The sequence below is a fragment of the Procambarus clarkii genome, chromosome 16 (assembly GCF_040958095.1).
Source record: "Procambarus clarkii isolate CNS0578487 chromosome 16, FALCON_Pclarkii_2.0, whole genome shotgun sequence".
Classification (NCBI taxonomy): Eukaryota; Metazoa; Arthropoda; class Malacostraca; order Decapoda; family Cambaridae; genus Procambarus; species Procambarus clarkii.
The window spans coordinates 16648629-16669472 of NC_091165.1; the positions used below are offsets into that span (position 1 = coordinate 16648629).

Genomic DNA, 20844 nt, shown 5'->3' on the forward strand with positions numbered 1-20844 from the left:
AATGGCTGCCTTTTTTTCTTGTCTGGTTGGGGGAAATGGGCAGATTAGTTAGTAGTGTTATTGACTGCCTTCTCTCCTACCAGGAAAAGTAGATTTGTACTATTGACTGCCTTCCCATCTGCCATGGGGGTAGGGGGGGTGTCACTTGTGCTACTGGCTGCCTTCCTCCAAGCCTTGAGTGCCTTAAACGTTATACGTACTAGTGGCTTTAGGTATTGTATGTACTAGCTCTATCTTTAAATTCCAACATTATATTTGTAACTCATCTTCAATGTATGTTCCTTTACCTGAATAAAAAAATATAATTAATCTCTAACGTGAGTCTGGTGATGGAGGAGTCACGATGACTGAAGTAGTGGTCAACAACATGTGAGAACCGGTTTAATATGGAGCGGAGCATATTTGAGGCCACAACAGTGTTGTGGTGAAGGAGGAAGACATTAACGCCGCCGCAAGGAGACAGGAGGAGACGGCTGAGGCAGGTGACGAGTGGTGGCGACAGGTGGCGCGCTCTGCCTCTCACTCCCACCGGCTAAACAAAAGCCTCGCATCTGTCGGTAATGCATGGAATTGGATTCTATTATCTGCTTCCCTTATTTTAAACTAAATTAGTCATTACCTCCGATGAATGAAAGCTCACGCACATTGCTAGTCGTTTAATCAATCGTCGCTTTCTAATTTTCATTGACCGGACAACCGGACTGGAGCCTAGCGTGTTTACGGCGCCATGTGGGAACATTGCACCAGACGCGGCTCTCTTGTTTCTGAATGTTTCTATTTGATAAATTAGCGACGGGAAGAACGCACAGCTCTGAGGTTTCTGGTCTAGACGAGAGAAGAGGTAATACGGTACCAGGTGACGATGGTGAGACTGAGAACAACATGAAACATGGGAACAGGGACAAAACTCACCGGTTTAAAAGCAGTACAGTTTGCCCGGGAAAGTTATAGAAAATTATAACTAACTTCATCATTAAGAGTGGGCGCACGGTCAACGTGTGTCCTTTATCTGTAGCAGGTTATCTTGAGAGGATTTCGGGGCTTAGCGTCCCCGCGGCCCGGTCCTCGACCAGGCCTTGTTATTGTTACACATTCCCCATGAAAAAACCCTGTAGCAGATGTCTAACTCCCAGGTACCTATTTACTGCTAGGTGAACAGGGCTATCAGAGTGAAAGAAACTTGCTCATTTGTTTCCGCCTCCTTCGGGGATCCAACCCGGAACCTTAGGACTACGAATCCGAAGCGCTGCCCACTGAGCTGTCAGGTTCCGAGAGTTCTTCTCTCCAAGCCCGGCCTCGGGCCAGACTTGAGATAAGTTGATCTAAAAGGTTGTTGCGTGTAGCGAGCCGCAGGCCGGCGTGTGCAGTAGTACCCTTACATCAGTATAGTAGTAAAGGATAAAGTTAGACCGAGGACCAGCTAGGTCTTAGTGCCCGAGTTACACGGGAGGACAGTGTGGGAGAGGTTGGGCTAGATACTCACCTAATTGTGCTTGCGGGGGTTGAGCTCTGGCTCTTTGACCCCGCCTCTCAACTGTCAATCAAGGTGTTCTAGTTTCGATGGTAACAGTGTGTTGAACGCTGCCTCCTGCAAATTCTGCTCCTACTATTTTCCACTTTTTTTTTCTTCCTGTTTCAAATATTTTGTGATATTTCTTCATGAACTCTTTTTTTTCGTTTTTCTCGTGAATTTTTTCGTTTTTCTCGTTTTTCGTGTGAATTTTTGCTTCCCACAGTCCAGCTCTCTGTTTGATCTACATTTTCAAAGGGACCAACACGATGTTTTCAGTCAGGAGCAATGGTTCCAGCGCCAGGGTAGTCTATCTCTACCCAATCTGTCCTCCTACAAAGAACGTCCGATTTCAATCATATGCATTACATAAGGCCAAAAATTATGGCACTAGAAATTGGAAGCGGCTCGCGAAAGTGACGCACTGTCCCGTTTTCTGTTTTGGGTCCTCTGGTAGGTTAGGAGAGGACACTTTAAATCGACCGTTTTCTTGAGGTTGGTGGCTCAGAGGACGGGCTGCTCTACCACCATTGAGAGCTCTTGTATGCCCTCACAGGTATACCTCACTTACCGCTGTTAATACACTGACAGCTTGCTCGGAATTTAGGCCTAACACCGTACCAAGCCACTGGTATTATTCAGGTCAACACACACCCTCGCGCGCGCGCGCGCGCACACACACACACACACACACACACACACACACACACACACACACACACACACACACACACACACACACACACACACATGTCGATCGTGCCGATCTTCAAGAAAGGTGATAGGGAGGAGGCACTTAACTATAGACCTGTATCACTGACAAGCATCCCCTGTAAAATACTGGAAAGAATAATTAGGCTACGACTGGTTGCACACCTGAGGTTATCTTGAGGTTATCTTGAGATGATTTCGGGGTTTTAGTGTCCCCGCGGCCCGGTCCTCGACCAGGCCTCCACCCCCAGGAAGCAGCCCGTGACAGCTGACTAACACCCAGGTACCTATTTTACTGCTAGGTAACAAGGGCATAGGGTGAAAGAAACTCTGCCCATTGTTTCTCGCCGGCGCCTGGGATCGAACCCAGGACCACAGGATCACAAGTCTAGCGTGCTGTCCACTCGGCCGACCGGCTCCCTATGGTCAGTAACCTAGAGAACATTAGGTTTGTGAACAAACACCAACATGGGTTCTGGACAGGGAAATCGTGCCTAACAAACCTTCTGGAATTCTATGATAAAATAACGAGGATAAGACAGGACAGAGATGGTTGGGCAGACTGCATATTTCTGGACTGCCAAAAAGCCTTTGATACAGTACCGCACATGAGACTGCTGTTCAAGCTCGAGAGGCAGGCGGGGGTGGGGGGAAAGGTCCTAGCATGGATAAGGAACTACCTAACAGGAAGGAGCCAAAGAGTTACGGTAAGGGGCGAGAAGTCGGACTGGCGAACAGTAACAAGTGGAGTACCACAAGGATCGGTGCTGGGACCAATTCTATTTCTTGAATATGTTAACGACATGTTTACAGGCGTTGAGTCCTACATGTCGATGTTTGCGGATGACGCAAAGTTGATGAGAAGAGTTGTGACAGATGAGGATTGCAGGATCCTCCAAGAGGACCTGAACAGGTTGCAGAGATGGTCAGAGAAATGGCTAATGGAATTCAACACGAGCAAATGTAAAGTTATGGAAATGGCACTAGGAGATAGGAGACCAAAGGGACAGTACACAATGAAGGGGAACAGCCTACCTGTAACGACGCGTGAAAGAGACCTGGGGGTGGACGTAACACCTAATCCTGAGGCACATATAAATAGGATAACGACAGCAGCGTACTCTACACTGGCAAAAGTTAGAACATCATTCAGAAACCTAAGTAAGGAGGCATTTAGGGCGCTTTACACTGCCTACGTAAGGCCAGTCTTAGAGTATGCCGCCTCATCATGGAGTCCCCATCTGAAGAAGCATATAATGAAACTGGAAAAGGTTCAGAGGTTTGCAACGAGACTCGTCCCAGAGCTACGAGGGATGGGGTATGAGGAGCGCCTGAGGGAACTGTGCCTTACGACACTAGAAAGAAGAAGGGAGAGGGGGGACATGATAGGAACGTATAAGATACTCAGAGGGATTGACAGAGTGGACATAGACGAAATGTTCACACGGAATAGTAACAGAACGAGGGGACATGGATGGAAGCTTGAAACTCAGATGAGTCACAGAGATGTTAGGAAGTTTTCTTTTAGCGTGAGAGTAGTGGGAAAATGGAATGCACTTCAGGAACAGGTTGTGGAAGCAAATACTATTCATAATTTTAAAACCAGGTATGATAGGGAAATGGGACAGGAGTCATTGCTGTAAACAACCGATGCTCGAAAGGCGGGATCCAAGAGTCAATGCTCGATCCTGCAGACACAACTAGGTGAGTACAACTAGGTGAGTACACACACACACACACACACACACACACACACACACACACACACACACACACACACACACACACACACACACACACACACACACATACTGAGGAGCCGGTGGCTGAGCGGACAGCACGCTGGATCCGTGATCCTGTGGTCCCTGGTTCGATTCCTGGCGCCGGCGAGAAACAATGGGCAGAATTTATTTCACCCTAATGCACCTGTTACCGAGCAGTAAATAGGTACCTGGGAGTTAGGCAGCTGTCACGGGCTGCTTCCTGGTGTGTGTGTGAGTGTGTGTGTGTGTGTGTGTGTGTGTGTGTGTGTGTGTGTGTGTGTGTGTGTGTGTGTGTGTGTGTGTGTGTGGTGAGGGGAAAAAATAGTAGTTAGTAACAGTTGATTGACGGTTGAGAGGCGGGCAGAAAGAACAGAGCTCAACCCCCGCAAACACAACTAGGTGAATACACCCTCACACGCACACACCCTCACACGCACAAACGCGCACACCTTCACACCCTCACACCCACACACGTACACACACACTCACACGCACACACCCTCACACGAACGCACCCTCACACGCACATTCTTCAAGAATAGAAGAGTGAGAAAGACCTATAGCCGATATCACGCGAGACCTGTCCCCTGAAGCCCACATCAAGACGATAACATCAGCGGCATATGCCAGGTTGGCCAACAGAAGAACAGCTTTTAGAACTTTGGTACAGAATAATTCAGAACCTTGTATGCCACATATGTCAGACCAATCCTGGAGTATGCAGCTCCAGCATGGAGTCCTTATCTCGTCAAGCACAAGACTAAATTGGAGAAAGTTCAGAGGTATGCCACCAGACTAGTGCCCGAGCTGAGGGGTATGAGCTACGAGGAGACACTACGGGGACTAAAACTCACGTCCCTGAAAAGACAGAAGTGTTAGGGGAGACATGATCACCACATACAATATTCTCAGAGAAATTAATAAAGTAAATAACTTCAGTTTATTATTTACCATATCAATTCCTGATAGACACACAGAGGGCACATGCACACAGGTGGAAATTAAGTACCCAAGTAAGCCGTAGAGACATTAGATGAGCGTCACGTGTACATACAGCTTCAATGGTCTCCAAGCCAAAACACATCCGAAAACTATTTGACTGTCTGTTCGTTCGATTGTCCAGCCAACCCTGCAAGATAAGTTTCCGCGCGTTACGCCAAGACGCAAGACGCAGTGAAGATTGGGGTAGGAACCACACGGCTTCCTGTCCCAGCATCCTGGTGTAGTTTGTGCCTCATCACCGGGGTAAATTATGTGTACAGGAGGCGGCAGTTGTCAACACAACTGGAGCAACTCCATTAATTTACTGTGTTAGTAATTCTTTCTCTACCTGCCTTTGACTTCTCTTTGTATATAGAAAACTTTGTAAACAACTTATAAAACATTGAAAATAAACCAAAACATATGTAATTGTGCATGAAATCATCGAGTTTGCCATAGAAACTGGGAAGTTTTGCGTGCATGGCCGCAAGCCTAGCACGGCTCCCAGCGCCCGACACGGCATAGTGATTTAATAATAATAATAATAATAATAATAATATTGTGAGCGTTGGAGTTACTGAACTATTTGTTATTATAGTAAACATTAAACCTACAGAACCCAAAACTGCGCCTTTCATCATTGAGAGATTAGAGAGCTGTGTTATCATTTGCTAGATGGCGTATTTATCAGTTTACATTTCCAGTAATTAGTGGCGTTTTAAAACATACAAATACTGTACTTGAGAAGTAACCGCTAATCTGGGGACAGATTCACGAATCAGTTACTCACGTACTTACGAACGTGTACATCTTTCCTCAATCTTTGACGGCTTTGTTTACATTTATCAAACAGTTTACAAGCATGAAAGCTTCCCAGTCAACTGTTGTTATTGTTATAAACAGCCTCCTGGTGCTTCGGAGCTCCTTAACTGTTTAATATTTGTAAACAAAGCCGCCAAATATTGAGAAAAGATGTACACGTTAGTAAGTGCTTGAGTAACTGCTTCGTGAATCTGACCCCTGGTCCCCCTGTATTATTTAGAAATAAAATATTATTATTATTATTGTTGTTAAGACACTACAACCCACATTTCTGAAAATAAAGGAAGTGGCTACGTTTCGGGCCATCATGGGGACTATTATCAAAGTAGACCGAAACGTCGTCATTCCCTTTGCCTTCAGAAGTGTGGGTTGCGAGTCCTTACATTTTCAGCCACGTTACTGTGACCTACTGACTCCATATTATCGTAGTTTGTCACAGGGAAAACAGCTGACAATTTAATTGCATTCCTTAATGCCAACAGAGATTTTCGCGAGCTTAAGGGTCAAGTTAAGAACACATATTGGGAACAATTCCTACAAGGTATCAATAGAACTACAACATTATCAGAAATGTGGAACAAAATTAAAAACATTACCAAACCTTCAGCCCCAGTTCAGCTTCATCATACTCCTGCAGAATATGCTGACATGCTCCTAGCTCAATGGTCTAGTGTCTCACAAATTTCTTCCCTACCCCCAGATATACAGCAGCATTTAAGACATACCAACATTAACAGAAACTTTAATATTGAAATAGCACGCTCCTCACCAGATTTAACGGATCAGTTTCCTATAACCCCCCTTTGAATTAACATCAGCATTAGGAAAACCTAAGCAAACTGCCCCTGGTGAGGATGGTATAACTTATAACATCTTGAGCTTACTGAATGATGTCCCTAGCCACCCTCTGCTTGACCTCTATCAAATGAGTCTCTCACAAGGTATCTTGCCAAAGAATTGGACACAAAGTCTCATAATACCAATTCCTAAACCTAACTCTCAAAAATTCAGACCCATTTCCCTTACATCTTGCATGTGTAAAGTCTTGGAGAGAATTGTTCTCAATCGTGTCATGTTTCAGGTCAAAGAAAAACTGGCCCCAAACCTATATGGGTTCATGCCCAAGTGTAGCACACAAACATGCTTTGCTGAATATTTTGTAAACTCCCAGGATGGGACACAGGCAGCCTTTATTGACCTAAAGTCAGCTTTCGATGTAGCGAATGGCGAAATAATATTAGAGCAACTTGCTGAATTTGGAATCAAAGGTAATCTTCTGAGTTGGATAAAGAGCTACCTATCCAACAGGCGTGCTAGTGTCCTATTTAAAGGAGTTAAAAGTACAAGAACAGATGCATTCGAACTAGGCACACCTCAAGGTGGTGTCCTAAGCCCTATGCTCTTCAATATACTTATGCACAAACTTATCCATGACATACCTGTACAACCTACGGAAACAGTTATATGTTATGCTGATGATATTTGTATTATGGCACACAGTAAACCAAGGCTACAAATGTTACTTGATGCATTCTCCAAGAAAGTAGTAGAATGTGGCCTCATAATCTCTGTTGATAAAACAAGGGTTCTTATTCCCCATTCTCTTCATGCTAACTATACTATTAATGGAGTGCCCGTGGAGACTTGTGAGTCTTATAAATATCTTGGAGTCGAGGTTAATGATACAAATCTCGTCAGCAACCTGCGTAAAAAACTAGTTGAGCGTCTTAAACCTCTCAGAACTCTTGTTGGCAAAGGATTTGGCATTAACACAAAATATGCTCGTAGTTTTTATATTGCCTTTATACGATCTGTTGTTGATTATTATGCCTTGCATCTTCTTAATTTTTCTCCTAAACAATTACAAGGCCTAGATGTAGTACAGAATGATGCCATGCGCATCATCCTGGGTTGTCCTAGAACTGTCAGAATTGTTAACATGAGAAAGGAACTAAACTTACCTTCCATTTACGAAAGAATAGTTCTACTTAGTACTATGTTTTGCGCCAAAACTTTGAAAAATAATGGTCCCCCCCAGCTCTATTCAAATTAAATTGAGATCCATTCTAAACAATTCTGACTGTTCCCTCAATCCGCCGCAAAAAGCTCCCTACAGTGTGTGGCTCAGTTGTTGTGCCTATAATCTTCAGAAACTGAATGTATCTCTTAACCCTGATAAAACTGTTCACTATATTCCCCCTTGGAAAGATGTGGAAGTCTCTCTGCATTACACTCCCATCAGTGTTAAACAAATGTATAACACTGATATTTTGAGATGTATAACATTAGAAGCTATTGACAGTCATCTTCAAATTCTCAAACCGACTGAATCCTATGCCTTTACTGATGGCTCTGTGCAGTTAGGCACTGGTAGAACAGGTTGTGCATGTGCAGTGTATAAAGGGAATGAAATGATCATGACTAGTACACAGAGATTGAACAACTGGGCAAGCACGACACAGACCGAGCTATTGGGTATTTATCTAGCCACTGAATACCTTAAGCTCAATGGTGGTGGAGTTATTTTCTGTGACTCTAAAAGTGCTCTGCAGTCCTTAAATAACCCATCACAATGTATGTCGGAAGTAGCTTGTAATATTAAATGGAATGTAATTTTTGCCAATGATAATAATTCTTGTATAAAATTTGTGTGGATCCCATCCCATGTTGGAGTTGAAAAACATGACTTTGTAGATCAATTGGCCAATGAGGCTTGCAGGAAAGAAAACATTGATTATGATTTTGGACTATCTAATGCAGTTATTAGAAACATACAAATTAAAGAAATTAATTCAGATTTAGAAGAACTAAGAAATGCACAGAGACCTGAAAGCTGCAGTATTAAAAGTTATGACAAGTTCTGTAATAATAGGTATTTGTATGGTCAGCACAGTAACCGGACCAGGCAATGTGATGTAGTAATTGCGCGAATTCGCCTTGGCTATAGACACATCTGGCAGGTTAGTGAGGCTGAGCCACTACCAGAATATTCAGATTGTAAACTCTGTGATAAACCTTTAATGCATTCACTAGAACACTATATTGATGAATGTGAAACCGTAAAGGACTTTAGACCTCCTGGCCTATTGTACCACCAACTGTGTAACTATTTTATTGACTCAGGTGTTCTGGACGACATCCTAACAATTTACCCAAAATTTGCTTCTCCATTTTAAAGAATGAAGAACAATTTCTATTTATACTCTAAGCTGCATCACTTATGAACCCATCCCTGCCCTTGTGTGGCAGTGCACAATAGAAAGTTGTTGTCACATATCCACACATTAAAACATTGATTGTAACCGTGATATATATGTGCTTCAGCCTACAGTTTAGACCTATTGTCTTATGTATGACCCTCTGTCCTGCGTGACAGTGAATACTAGCATTAACCTCAATTTAATAAGACTATCAAAATCCTCAGATTAGGCAAAATTGTAATTAATTTTGTCAATAAAGATGTTAATAATAATAATAAGGGAAAACTCGATTTTGTATTATATCGTACTGGCCTATCAGTGTCTACAGAGCAGTGAGGCCTAGCTCCAGGCCTCGTTTATTAGCCTCGTGTTCCGTGTTAGCCTCGTGCTACGTGTTAGCCTCGTGCTCCGTGTTAGCCTCGTGCTACGTGTTAGCCTCGTGCTCCGTGTTAGCCTCGTGCTACGTGTTAGCCTCGTGCTACGTGTTAGCCTCGTGCTCCGTGTTAGCCTCGTGCTAGGTGTTAGCCTCGTGCTAGGAGTTAGCCTCGTGCTACGTGTTAGCCTCGTGCACCGTGTTAGCCTCGTGCACCATGTTAGCCTCGTGCACCGAGTTAGCCTCGTGCTCCGTGTTAGCCTCGTGCTAAGTGTTAGCCTCGTGCTACGTGTTGGCCTCGTGCTACGTGATAGCCTCGTGCTACGTGTTAGCTTCGTGCTACGTGTTAGCCTCGTGCTCCGTGTTAGTCTCGTGCACCATGTTAGCCTCGTGCTACGTGTTAGCCTCGTGCTCCGTGTTAGTCTCGTGCACCGTGTTAGCCTCGTGCACCGTGTTAGCCTCGTGCTACGTGCTAGCCTCGTGCACCGTGTTAGCCTCGTGCACCGTGTTAGCCTCGTGCACCGTGTTAGCCTCGTGCACCGTGTTTGCACCGTGGTAGCCCCGTGCACGGTGTTAGCCCCGTGCACCGTGTTAGCCTCGTGCACCGTGTTAGCCTCGTGCTACGTGTTAGCCTCGTGCACCGTGGTAGCCTCGTGCTACGTGTTAGCCTCGTGCTACGTGTTAGCCCCGTGCACCGTGTTAGCCTCGTGCACCGTGGTAGCCTCGTGCTACGTGTTAGCCTCGAGCTCCGTGTTAGCCTCGTGCTCCGTGTTAGCCTCGTGCTACGTGTTAGCCCCGTGCACCGTGTTAGCCTCGTGCACCGTGTTAGTCTCGTGCACCCTGTTAGTCTCGTGCACCGTGTTAGCCTCGTGCTACGTGTTAGTCTCGTGCACCGTGTTAGCCTCGTGCTGCGTGTTGGCCTCGTGCCTCGTGTCCAGCAACCAGGAGGCCTGGTCGACGACCGGGCCGCGGGGACACTAAGCCCCGGAAGCACCTCAAGGTAGCCTCAAGGTAGGTAGGTAACCGTGTTAGCCTCGTGCTACGTGTTAGCTTCGTGCTACGTGTTAGCCTCGTGCACCGTGTTAGCCTCGTGCTACGTGTTAGCCTCGTGCTACGTGTTAGCTTCGTTCTACGTGTTAGCCTCGTGCACCGTGTTAGCCTCGTGCTCCGTGTTAGCCTCCAGCTACGTGTTAGCCTCGTGCACCGTGTTAGTCTCGTGCACCGTGTTAGCCTCGTGCTACGTGTTGGCCTCGTGCACCGTGTTAGCCACGTGTTAGTCTCGTGCACCGTGTTAGCCTCGTGCTACGTGGTAGCCTCGTGCTCCGTGTTAGCCTCGTGCTACGTGGTAGCCTCGTGCTACGTGGTAGCCTCGTGCTACGTGGTAGCCTCGTGCTACGTGTTAGCCTCGTGCACCGTGTTAGCCTCGTGCTCCGTGGTAGCCTCGTGCTACGTGGTAGCCTCGTGCTCCGTGGTAGCCTCGTGCTCCGTGTTAGCCTCGTGCTACGTGTTGGCCTCGTGCACCGTGTTAGCCTCGTGCACCGTGTTAGTCTCGTGCACCGTGTTAGTCTCGTGCACCGTGTTAGCCTCGTGCTACGTGTTAGCCTCGTGCTCCGTGTTAGCCTCGTGCTACGTGTTAGTCTCGTGCACCGTGTTAGCCTCGTGCTGCGTGTTGGCCTCGTGCCTCGTGTCCAGCAACCAGGAGGCCTGGTCGACGACCGGGCCGCGGGGACACTAAGCCCCGGAAGCACCTCAAGGTAGCCTCAAGGTAGGTAGGTAACCGTGTTAGCCTCGTGCTACGTGTTAGCTTCGTGCTACGTGTTAGCCTCGTGCACCGTGTTAGCCTCGTGCTACGTGTTAGCCTCGTGCTACGTGTTAGCTTCGTTCTACGTGTTAGCCTCGTGCACCGTGTTAGCCTCGTGCTACGTGTTAGCCTCGTGCTCCGTGTTAGCCTCCAGCTACGTGTTAGCCTCGTGCACCGTGTTAGTCTCGTGCACCGTGTTAGCCTCGTGCTACGTGTTGGCCTCGTGCACCGTGTTAGCCTCGTGCTACGTGTTAGTCTCGTGCACCGTGTTAGCCTCGTGCTACGTGGTAGCCTCGTGCTCCGTGTTAGCCTCGTGCTACGTGGTAGCCTCGTGCTACGTGGTAGCCTCGTGCTACGTGTTAGCCTCGTGCACCGTGTTAGCCTCGTGCTACGTGGTAGCCTCGTGCTACGTGGTAGCCTCGTGCTACGTGTTAGCCTCGTGCACCGTGTTAGCCTCGTGCTCCGTGGTAGCCTCGTGCTACGTGGTAGCCTCGTGCTCCGTGGTAGCCTCGTGCTCCGTGTTAGCCTCGTGCTACGTGTTGGCCTCGTGCACCGTGTTAGCCTCGTGCACCGTGTTAGTCTCGTGCACCGTGTTAGTCTCGTGCACCGTGTTAGCCTCGTGCTACGTGTTAGCCTCGTGCTCCGTGTTAGCCTCGTGCACCGTGTTAGCCTCGTGCACCGTGTTAGCCTCTTGCTACGTGTTAGCCTCGTGCACCGTGTTAGCCTCGTGCACCGTGGTAGCCTCGTGCTACGTGTTAGCCTCGTGCACCGTGTTAGCCTCGTGCACCGTGGTAGCCTCGTGCTACGTGTTAGCCTCGTGCTACGTGTTAGCCTCGTGCTACGTGTTAGCCTCGTGCACCGTGTTAGCCTCGTGCTACGTGATAGCCTCGTGCACCGTGTTAGCCTCGTGCACCGTGTTAGCCTCGTGCTACGTGGTAGCCTCGTGCTACGTGGTAGCCTCGTGCTACGTGGTAGCCTCGTGCTACGTGTTAGCCTCGTGCACCGTGTTAGCCTCGTGCTCCGTGGTAGCCTCGTGCTACGTGGTAGCCTCGTGCTCCGTGGTAGCCTCGTGCTCCGTGTTAGCCTCGTGCTACGTGTTGGCCTCGTGCACCGTGTTAGCCTCGTGCACCGTGTTAGTCTCGTGCACCGTGTTAGTCTCGTGCACCGTGTTAGCCTCGTGCTACGTGTTAGCCTCGTGCTCCGTGTTAGCCTCGTGCTACGTGTTAGTCTCGTGCACCGTGTTAGCCTCGTGCTGCGTGTTGGCCTCGTGCCTCGTGTCCAGCAACCAGGAGGCCTGGTCGACGACCGGGCCGCGGGGACACTAAGCCCCGGAAGCACCTCAAGGTAGCCTCAAGGTAGGTAGGTAACCGTGTTAGCCTCGTGCTACGTGTTAGCTTCGTGCTACGTGTTAGCCTCGTGCACCGTGTTAGCCTCGTGCTACGTGTTAGCCTCGTGCTACGTGTTAGCTTCGTTCTACGTGTTAGCCTCGTGCACCGTGTTAGCCTCGTGCTACGTGTTAGCCTCGTGCTCCGTGTTAGCCTCCAGCTACGTGTTAGCCTCGTGCACCGTGTTAGTCTCGTGCACCGTGTTAGCCTCGTGCTACGTGTTGGCCTCGTGCACCGTGTTAGCCTCGTGCTACGTGTTAGTCTCGTGCACCGTGTTAGCCTCGTGCTACGTGGTAGCCTCGTGCTCCGTGTTAGCCTCGTGCTACGTGGTAGCCTCGTGCTACGTGGTAGCCTCGTGCTACGTGTTAGCCTCGTGCACCGTGTTAGCCTCGTGCTACGTGGTAGCCTCGTGCTACGTGGTAGCCTCGTGCTACGTGTTAGCCTCGTGCACCGTGTTAGCCTCGTGCTCCGTGGTAGCCTCGTGCTACGTGGTAGCCTCGTGCTCCGTGGTAGCCTCGTGCTCCGTGTTAGCCTCGTGCTACGTGTTGGCCTCGTGCACCGTGTTAGCCTCGTGCACCGTGTTAGTCTCGTGCACCGTGTTAGTCTCGTGCACCGTGTTAGCCTCGTGCTACGTGTTAGCCTCGTGCTCCGTGTTAGCCTCGTGCACCGTGTTAGCCTCGTGCACCGTGTTAGCCTCTTGCTACGTGTTAGCCTCGTGCACCGTGTTAGCCTCGTGCACCGTGGTAGCCTCGTGCTACGTGTTAGCCTCGTGCACCGTGTTAGCCTCGTGCACCGTGGTAGCCTCGTGCTACGTGTTAGCCTCGTGCTACGTGTTAGCCTCGTGCTACGTGTTAGCCTCGTGCACCGTGTTAGCCTCGTGCTACGTGATAGCCTCGTGCACCGTGTTAGCCTCGTGCACCGTGTTAGCCTCGTGCACCGTGTTAGCCTCGTGCACCGTGGTAGCCTCGTGCTACGTGTTAGCCTCGTGCTACGTGTTAGCCTCGTGCTACGTGTTAGCCTCGTGCTACGTGATAGCACGAGGCTACCACGGTGCACGAGGCTACGTGTTAGCCTCGTGCACCGTGTTAGCCTCGTGCACCGTGGTAGCCTCGTGCTACGTGTTAGCCTCGTGCTACGTGTTAGCCTCGTGCTACGTGTTAGCCTCGTGCACCGTGTTAGCCTCGTGCTACGTGATAGCCTCGTGCTACGTGATAGCCTCGTGCACCGTGTTAGCCTCGTGCACCGTGTTAGCCTCGTGCACCGTGTTAGCCTCGTGCTACGTGTTAGCCTCGTGCTACGTGTTAGCCTCGTGCTACGTGTTAGCCTCGTGCTACGTGTTAGCCTCGTGCTACGTGATAGCCTCGTGCACCGTGTTAGCCTCGTGCTACGTGTTAGCCTCGTGCTACGTGTTAGCCTCGTGCTCCGTGTTAGCCTCGTGCTACGTGTTAGCCTCGTGCACCGTGTTAGCCTCGTGCACCGTGTTAGCCTCGTGCTACGTGTTAGCCTCGTGCTACGTGATAGCCTCGTGCACCGTGTTAGCCTCGTGCTACGTGTTAGCCTCGTGCTACGTGTTAGCCTCGTGCTACGTGATAGCCTCGTGCACCGTGTTAGCCTCGTGCTACGTGTTAGCCTCGTGCTACGTGATAGCCTCGTGCACCGTGTTAGCCTCGTGCTATGTGTTAGCCTCGTGCTACGTGTTAGCCTCGTGCTCCGTGTTAGCCTCGTGCTACGTGTTAGCCTCGTGCACCGTGTTAGCCTCGTGCACCGTGTTAACCTCGTGCTACGTGTTAGCCTCGTGCTCCGTGTTAGGCTCGTGCACCGTGTTAACCTCGTGCTACGTGTTAGCCTCGTGCTACGTGTTAGCCTCGTGCACCGTGTTAGCCTCGTGCTCCGTGTTAGGCTCGTGCACCGTGTTAGCCACGTGCTCCGTGTTAGGCTCGTGCACCGTGGTAGCCACGTGCTCCGTGGTAGCCTCGTGCTACGTGTTAGCCTCGTGCTACGTGTTAGCCTCGTGCTACGTGATAGCCTCGTGCACCGTGTTAGCCTCGTGCTACGTGTTAGCCTCGTGCACCGTGTTAACCTCGTGCTACGTGTTAGCGTCGTGCTACGTGTTAGCCTCGTGCTACGTGTTAGCCTCGTGCTACGTGTTAGCCTCGTGCACCGTGTTAGCCTCGTGCACCGTGTTAGCCTCGTGCTACGTGTTAGCCTCGTGCTACGTGTTAGCGTCGTGCTACGTGGTAGCCTCGTGCTACGTGGTAGCCTCGTGCTACGTGTTAGCCTCGTGCACCGTGTTAGCCTCGTGCTACGTGTTAGCCTCGTGCACCGTGGTAGCCTCGTGCTACTTGTTAGCCTCGTGTATAGATAATCCTTGCCATCACAGGCTCAAGGATCATGGCTATAATGGAATAATGTTTAATGGTATAAAAGCACTTCTCCACTCTGGCTCGCTGGCTTTTCATAGATCGCTTGTAATGTGTTGATTGGTTAGTGTGTTTGTAAAGTTTATCTTCAAGGGTGAAGTGTTTCCTGGAGGCCCTCTCGCTGGTGTGACGGTGTGTAACGTGTGTGTGTGTGTTGTGTTACAGGTGTGACGGTGACGGTGTGTTGTGTTACAGGTGTGACGGTGTGTAACGTGTGTGTGTGTGTGTTGTGTTACAGGTGTGACGGTGTGTTGTGTTATAGGTTGCACTCACCTAGTTGTGTTTGCGGGGGTTGAGCTCTGGCTCTTTGGTCCCGCCTCTCAACCGTCAATCAACAGGTGTACAGATTCCTGAGCCTATCGGGCTCTGTCATATCTACACTTGAAACTGTGTATGGAGTCAGCCTCCACCACATCACCCCCTAATGCATTCCATTTGTCAACCACTCTGACACTAAAAAAGTTCTTTCTAATATCTCTGTGGCTCATTTGGGCACTCAGTTTCCACCTGTGTCCCCTTGTGCGTGTTCCCCTTGTGTTAAATAGACTGTCTTTATCTACCCTATCAATCCCCTTCAGAATCTTGAATGTGGTGATCATGTCCCCCCTAACTCTTCTGTCTTCCAGCGAAGTGAGGTTTAATTCCCGTAGTCTCTCCTCGTAGCTCATACCTCTCAGCTCGGGTACTAGTCTGGTGGCAAACCTTTGAACCTTTTCCAGTTTAGTCTTATCCTTGACTAGATATGGACTCCATGCTGGGGCTGCATACTCCAGGATTGGCCTGACATATGTGGTATACAAAGTTCTGAATGATTCTTTACACAAGTTTCTGAATGCCGTTCGTATGTTGGCCAGCCTGGCATATGCCGCTGATGTTATCCGCTTGATATGTGCTGCAGGAGACAGGTCTGGCGTGATATCAACCCCCAAGTCTTTTTCCTTCTCTGACTCCTGAAGAATTTCCTCTCCCAGATGATACCTTGTATCTGGCCTCCTGCTTCCTACACCTATCTTCATTACATTACATTTGGTTGGGTTAAACTCTAACAACCATTTGTTCGACCATTCCTTCAGCTTGTCTAGGTCTTCTTGAAGCCTCAAACAGTCCTCTTCTGTTTTAATCCTTCTCATAATTTTAGCATCGTCCGCAAACATTGAGAGAAATGAATCGATACCCTCCGGGAGATCATTTACATATATCAGAAACAAGATAGGACCGAGTACAGAGCCCTGTGGGACTCCACTGGTGACTTCACGCCAATCGGAGGTCTCACCCCTCACCGTAACTCTCTGCTTCCTATTGCTTAGATACTCCCTTATCCACTGGAGCACCTTACCAGCTACACCTGCCTGTCTCTCCAGCTTATGTACCAGCCTCTTATGCGGTACTGTGTCAAAGGCTTTCCGACAATCCAAGAAAATGCAGTCCGCCCAGCCCTCTCTTTCTTGCTTAATCTGTGTCACCTGATCGTAGAATTCTATCAAGCCTGTAAGGCAAGATTTACCCTCCCTGAATCCATGTTGGCGATTTGTCACGAAGTCCCTTCTCTCCAGATGTGTTACCAGGTTTTTTCTCACGATCTTCTCCATCACCTTGCATGGTATACAAGTCAAGGACACTGGCCTGTAGTTCAGTGCCTCTTGTCTGTCGCCCTTTTTGTATATTGGGACCACATTCGCCGTCTTCCATATTTCTGGTAGGTCTCCCGTCTCTAGTGACTTACTATACACTATGGAGAGTGGCAAGCAAAGTGCCTCTGCACACTCTTTCAGTACCCATGGTGAGATCCCATCTGGACCAACAGCCTTTCTAACATCCAGATCCAGCAGGTGTCTCTTGACACCTGCTGTCAAGAGACACCTGCTGGTGTGTTGTGTTACAGGTGTGACGGTGTGTAACGTGTGTGTGTTGTGTTACAGGCGTGACGGTGACGGTGTGTAACGTGTGTGTGTTGTTACAGGCGTGACGGTGACGGTGTGTAACGTGTGTGTTGTGTTACAGGCGTGACGGTGTGTAACGTGTGTGTTGTGTTACAGGCGTGACGGTGACGGTGTGTAACGGTCTACCGCAGCTGACTGTGCCGCTGCCCTCCAGGAGAGATCTGTGCCGCTTCACGCTGCGGCCCGTCACCCACACTGTACAGGACCTCCTCCACCAGCTCTCTCACGAGGACCACGGCATAGACCGTATTGTGCTCAGGACCACAGGTGAGTCTTCCTGTCCCTCTCGCCTGCTGCCCCGTCCCTCTGGCCTGCTGCCCCGTCCCTCTCACCTGCTGCCCCGTCCCTCTCACTTGCTGCCCCGTCCCTCTCACCTGCTGCCCCGTCCCTCTCACTTGCTGCCCCGTCCCTCTCACCTGCTGCCCCGTCCCTCTCACCTGCTGCCCCGTCCCTCTCACCTGCTGCCCCGTCCCTCTCACTTGCTGCCCCGTCCCTCTCACCTGCTGCCCCGTCCCTCTCACCTGCTGCCCCGTCCCTCTCGCCTGCTGCCTGTCCCTCTCGCCTGCTGCCTGTCCCTCTCGCCTGCTGCCCCGTTCCTCTCACCTGCTGCCTCGTCCCTCTCACCTGCTGCCCCGTCCCTCTCGCCTGCTGCCTGTCCCTCTCACCTGCTGTCCCGTCCCTCTCACCTGCTGTCCCGTCCCTCTCACCTGCTGTCCCGTCCCTCTCACCTGCTGTCCCGTCCCTCTCACCTGCTGCCCCGTCCCTCTCACCTACTGCCCCGTCCCTCTCACCTGCTGTCCCGTCCCTCTCACCTGCTGCCCCGTCCCTCTCGCCTGCTGCCTGTCCCTCTCGCCTGCTGCCTGTCCCTCTCGCCTGCTGCCCCGTTCCTCTCACCTGCTGCCTCGTCCCTCTCACCTGCTGCCCCGTCCCTCTCGCCTGCTGCCTGTCCCTCTCACCTGCTGTCCCGTCCCTCTCACCTGCTGTCCCGTCCCTCTCACCTGCTGTCCCGTCCCTCTCACCTGCTGTCCCGTCCCTCTCACCTGCTGCCCCGTCCCTCTCACCTACTGCCCCGTCCCTCTCACCTGCTGTCCCGTCCCTCTCACCTGCTGTCCCGTCCCTCTCACCTGCTGTCCCGTCCCCCTCACCTGCTGTCCCGTCCCTCTCACCTGCTGTCCCGTCCCTCTCACCTGCTGTCCCGTCCCTCTCACCTGCTGCCCCGTCCCTCTCACCTGCTGCCCCGTCCCTCTCACCTGCTGCCCCGTCCCCTCTCACCTGCTGTCCCGTCCCTCTCACCTGCTGTCCCGTCCCTCTCACCTGCTGCCCCGTCCCTCTCACCTACTGCCCCGTCCCTCTCACCTACTGCCCCTTCCCTCTCACCTACTGCCCCGTCCCCTCTCACCTGCTGTCCCGTCCCTCTCACCTGCGGCAACTTTTTCTCTCCATAGATTACGTTATCAACACTCTAATGCATTATTTTGCGTGCATGAATAATATTGAAATTATATAATAAACGAAGTGAATAAAGATGGTTTAAATACATGACTACACATGACTACAATGAATTGTAGTCATGTGATCTACAATGTATTACAGTCATGTAGTCAACAATGTATTGTAGTCATGTGATCTATAATGTATTGTAGTGATGTGATCCACACTGTATTGTATATTGAGCCCAGATGATGTAGAAGCATAATAATGAATAACTAAGTGTGTGACGGTCTTGCCTCTCCCCTGCTCGGTGTGCTGCAGATGGAGTGCGGATCTCATCCTCCGACAGCATCGAGTCTCTTCTGATGAGCGACTTCGACCTCGTGATTAACGACGTCTCGTACCGGGTGGTGGTGCCCCCGGAGCACAAGCTCACCCTGGTAGGTCTCTTGGGGCGCCCCTGTTACAAGCTCACTCTGGTAGGTCTCCTAGGGCGTCCCCTGTTACAAGCTCACTCTGGTAGGTCTCCTAGGGCGTTCCCTGTTACAAGCTCACCCTGGTAGGTCTCCTAGGGCGTTCCCTGTTACAAGCTCACCCTGGTAGGTCTCCTAGGGCGTTCCCTGTTACAAGCTCACTCTGGTAGGTCTCCTAGGGCGTTCCCTGTTACAAGCTCACTCTGGTAGGTCTCCTAGGGCGTTCCCTGTTACAAGCTCACTCTGGTAGGTCTCCTAGGGCGTTCCCTGTTACAAGCTCACCCTGGTAGGTCTCCTAGGGCGTTCCCTGTTACAAGCTCACCCTGGTAGGTCTCCTAGGGCGTTCCCTGTTACAAGCTCACCCTGGTAGGTCTCCTAGGGCGTTCCCTGTTACAAGCTCACTCTGGTAGGTCTCCTAGGGCGTTCCCTGTTACAAGCTCACTCTGGTAGGTCTCCTAGGGCGTTCCCTGTTACAAGCTCACCCTGGTAGGTCTCCTAGGGCGTTCCCTGTTACAAGCTCACCCTGGTAGGTCTCCTGACGCGCCCCCTGTTACAAGCTCACCCTGATAGGTCTCCTAGGGCGTTCCCTGTTACAAGCTCACACTGTTAGGTCTCCTGACGCGCCCCCTGTTACAAGCTTACAAGTTACAAGTGACTTGAGGAAAGTCTTCACATGTACGCTTCTCTGTTATCACCTCAGCAAGGGATGGAATAAATAACTACTGCAATGGTTTATTTTATAACTGGCCATAGCATCGGTTTCTAGTGGTCATTGAGCCTTTCATAATTATTGGGGAAAAGGGCAAAAATTATCTTGTTTAGCGAGATAAATTTAACGAGTGTGATGTGTCTCCGTCAGGGGCTGAAGTTTTCGCAGAATGTGTCCTCTTAGTATACTTGTGTATGTTACATAGTATACTTGAGTGTGTTACTTAGTATACTTGTGTGTGTTACAGAGGTTGGCTTGAGACACCACAATTCAGAGTCCGTATATTGTGATTCCGTATATATATCCGTATATATTGAGAAACTATTCAGATTCAGTATATATCAGAATCCAGACTTCAGAATCCGTATATAGTGTCATGAAACTGCATGACAAACACAAGAGTGTGTTCGTCATGCAGTCTTCCAAGGTGACAGTTGCCAGAGACACATGACGACATCAATCATGTGGGCACTTATGTTGTCAATAATAAGTCGTCAGGCCTCAGGATGACTGACAACACCCCCCCCCCCCACCCAGAACCCTTGGTCTGGACAACTATTATGTAGACAGGTGTGACAGTTGTGAGTCAGGTGTGACAGTTGTGAGTCAGGTGTGACAGTTGTGAGTCAGGTGTGCCAGTTGTGAGTCAAGTGTGCCACTTGTGAGTCAAGTGTGACAGTTGTGAGCCAAGTGTGACAGTTGTGAGTCAGGTGTGACAGTTGTGAGTCAGGTGTGACAGTTGTGAGTCAGGTGTGACAGTTGTGAGTCAGGTGTGACAGTTGTGAGTCAAGTGTGCCAGTTGTGAGTCAAGTGTGACGCTTGTGAGTCAAGTGTGACAGTTGTAAGCCAAGTGTGCCAGTTGTGAGTCAAGTGTGCCAGTTGTGAGTCAAGTGTGACAGTTGTGAGTCAAGTGTGACAGTTGTGAGTCAAGTGTGCCAGTTGTGAGTCAAGTGTGACAGTTGTGAGTCAAGTGTGACAGTTGTGAGTCAAGTGTGCCAGTTGTGAGTCAAGTGTGACAGTTGTGAGTCAAGTGTGCCAGTTGTGAGTCAGGTGTGCCAGTTGTGAGTCAGGTGTGCCAGTTGTGAGTCAGGTGTGACAGTTGTGAGTCAAGTGTGACAGTTGTGAGTCAGGTGTGACAGTTGTGAGTCAGGTGTGACAGTTGTGAGTCAGGTGTGACAGTTGTGAGTTAAGTGTGACAGTTGTGAGTCAAGTGTGACAGTTGTGAGTCAAGTGTGCCAGTTGTGAGTCAGGTGTGCCAGTTGTGAGTCAGGTGTGCCAGTTGTGAGTCAGGTGTGCCAGTTGTGAGTCAGGTGTGACAGTTGTGA

At 50.1% G+C, this 20844-nt stretch overlaps 1 protein-coding gene across 1 annotated transcript in view; it reads left to right on the plus strand.

Annotated features, from left to right (window-relative positions):
• MCU (mitochondrial calcium uniporter) overlaps positions 1-20844 on the plus strand; it is a 417353-nt gene that overhangs the window by 358498 nt on the left and 38011 nt on the right. The window contains exons 5-6 of the mRNA XM_069325516.1: positions 17003-17173; positions 18659-18777. Coding sequence (XP_069181617.1) covers positions 17003-17173; positions 18659-18777 — 290 coding nt within the window. The remainder of the gene's footprint in view (positions 1-17002; positions 17174-18658; positions 18778-20844) is intronic.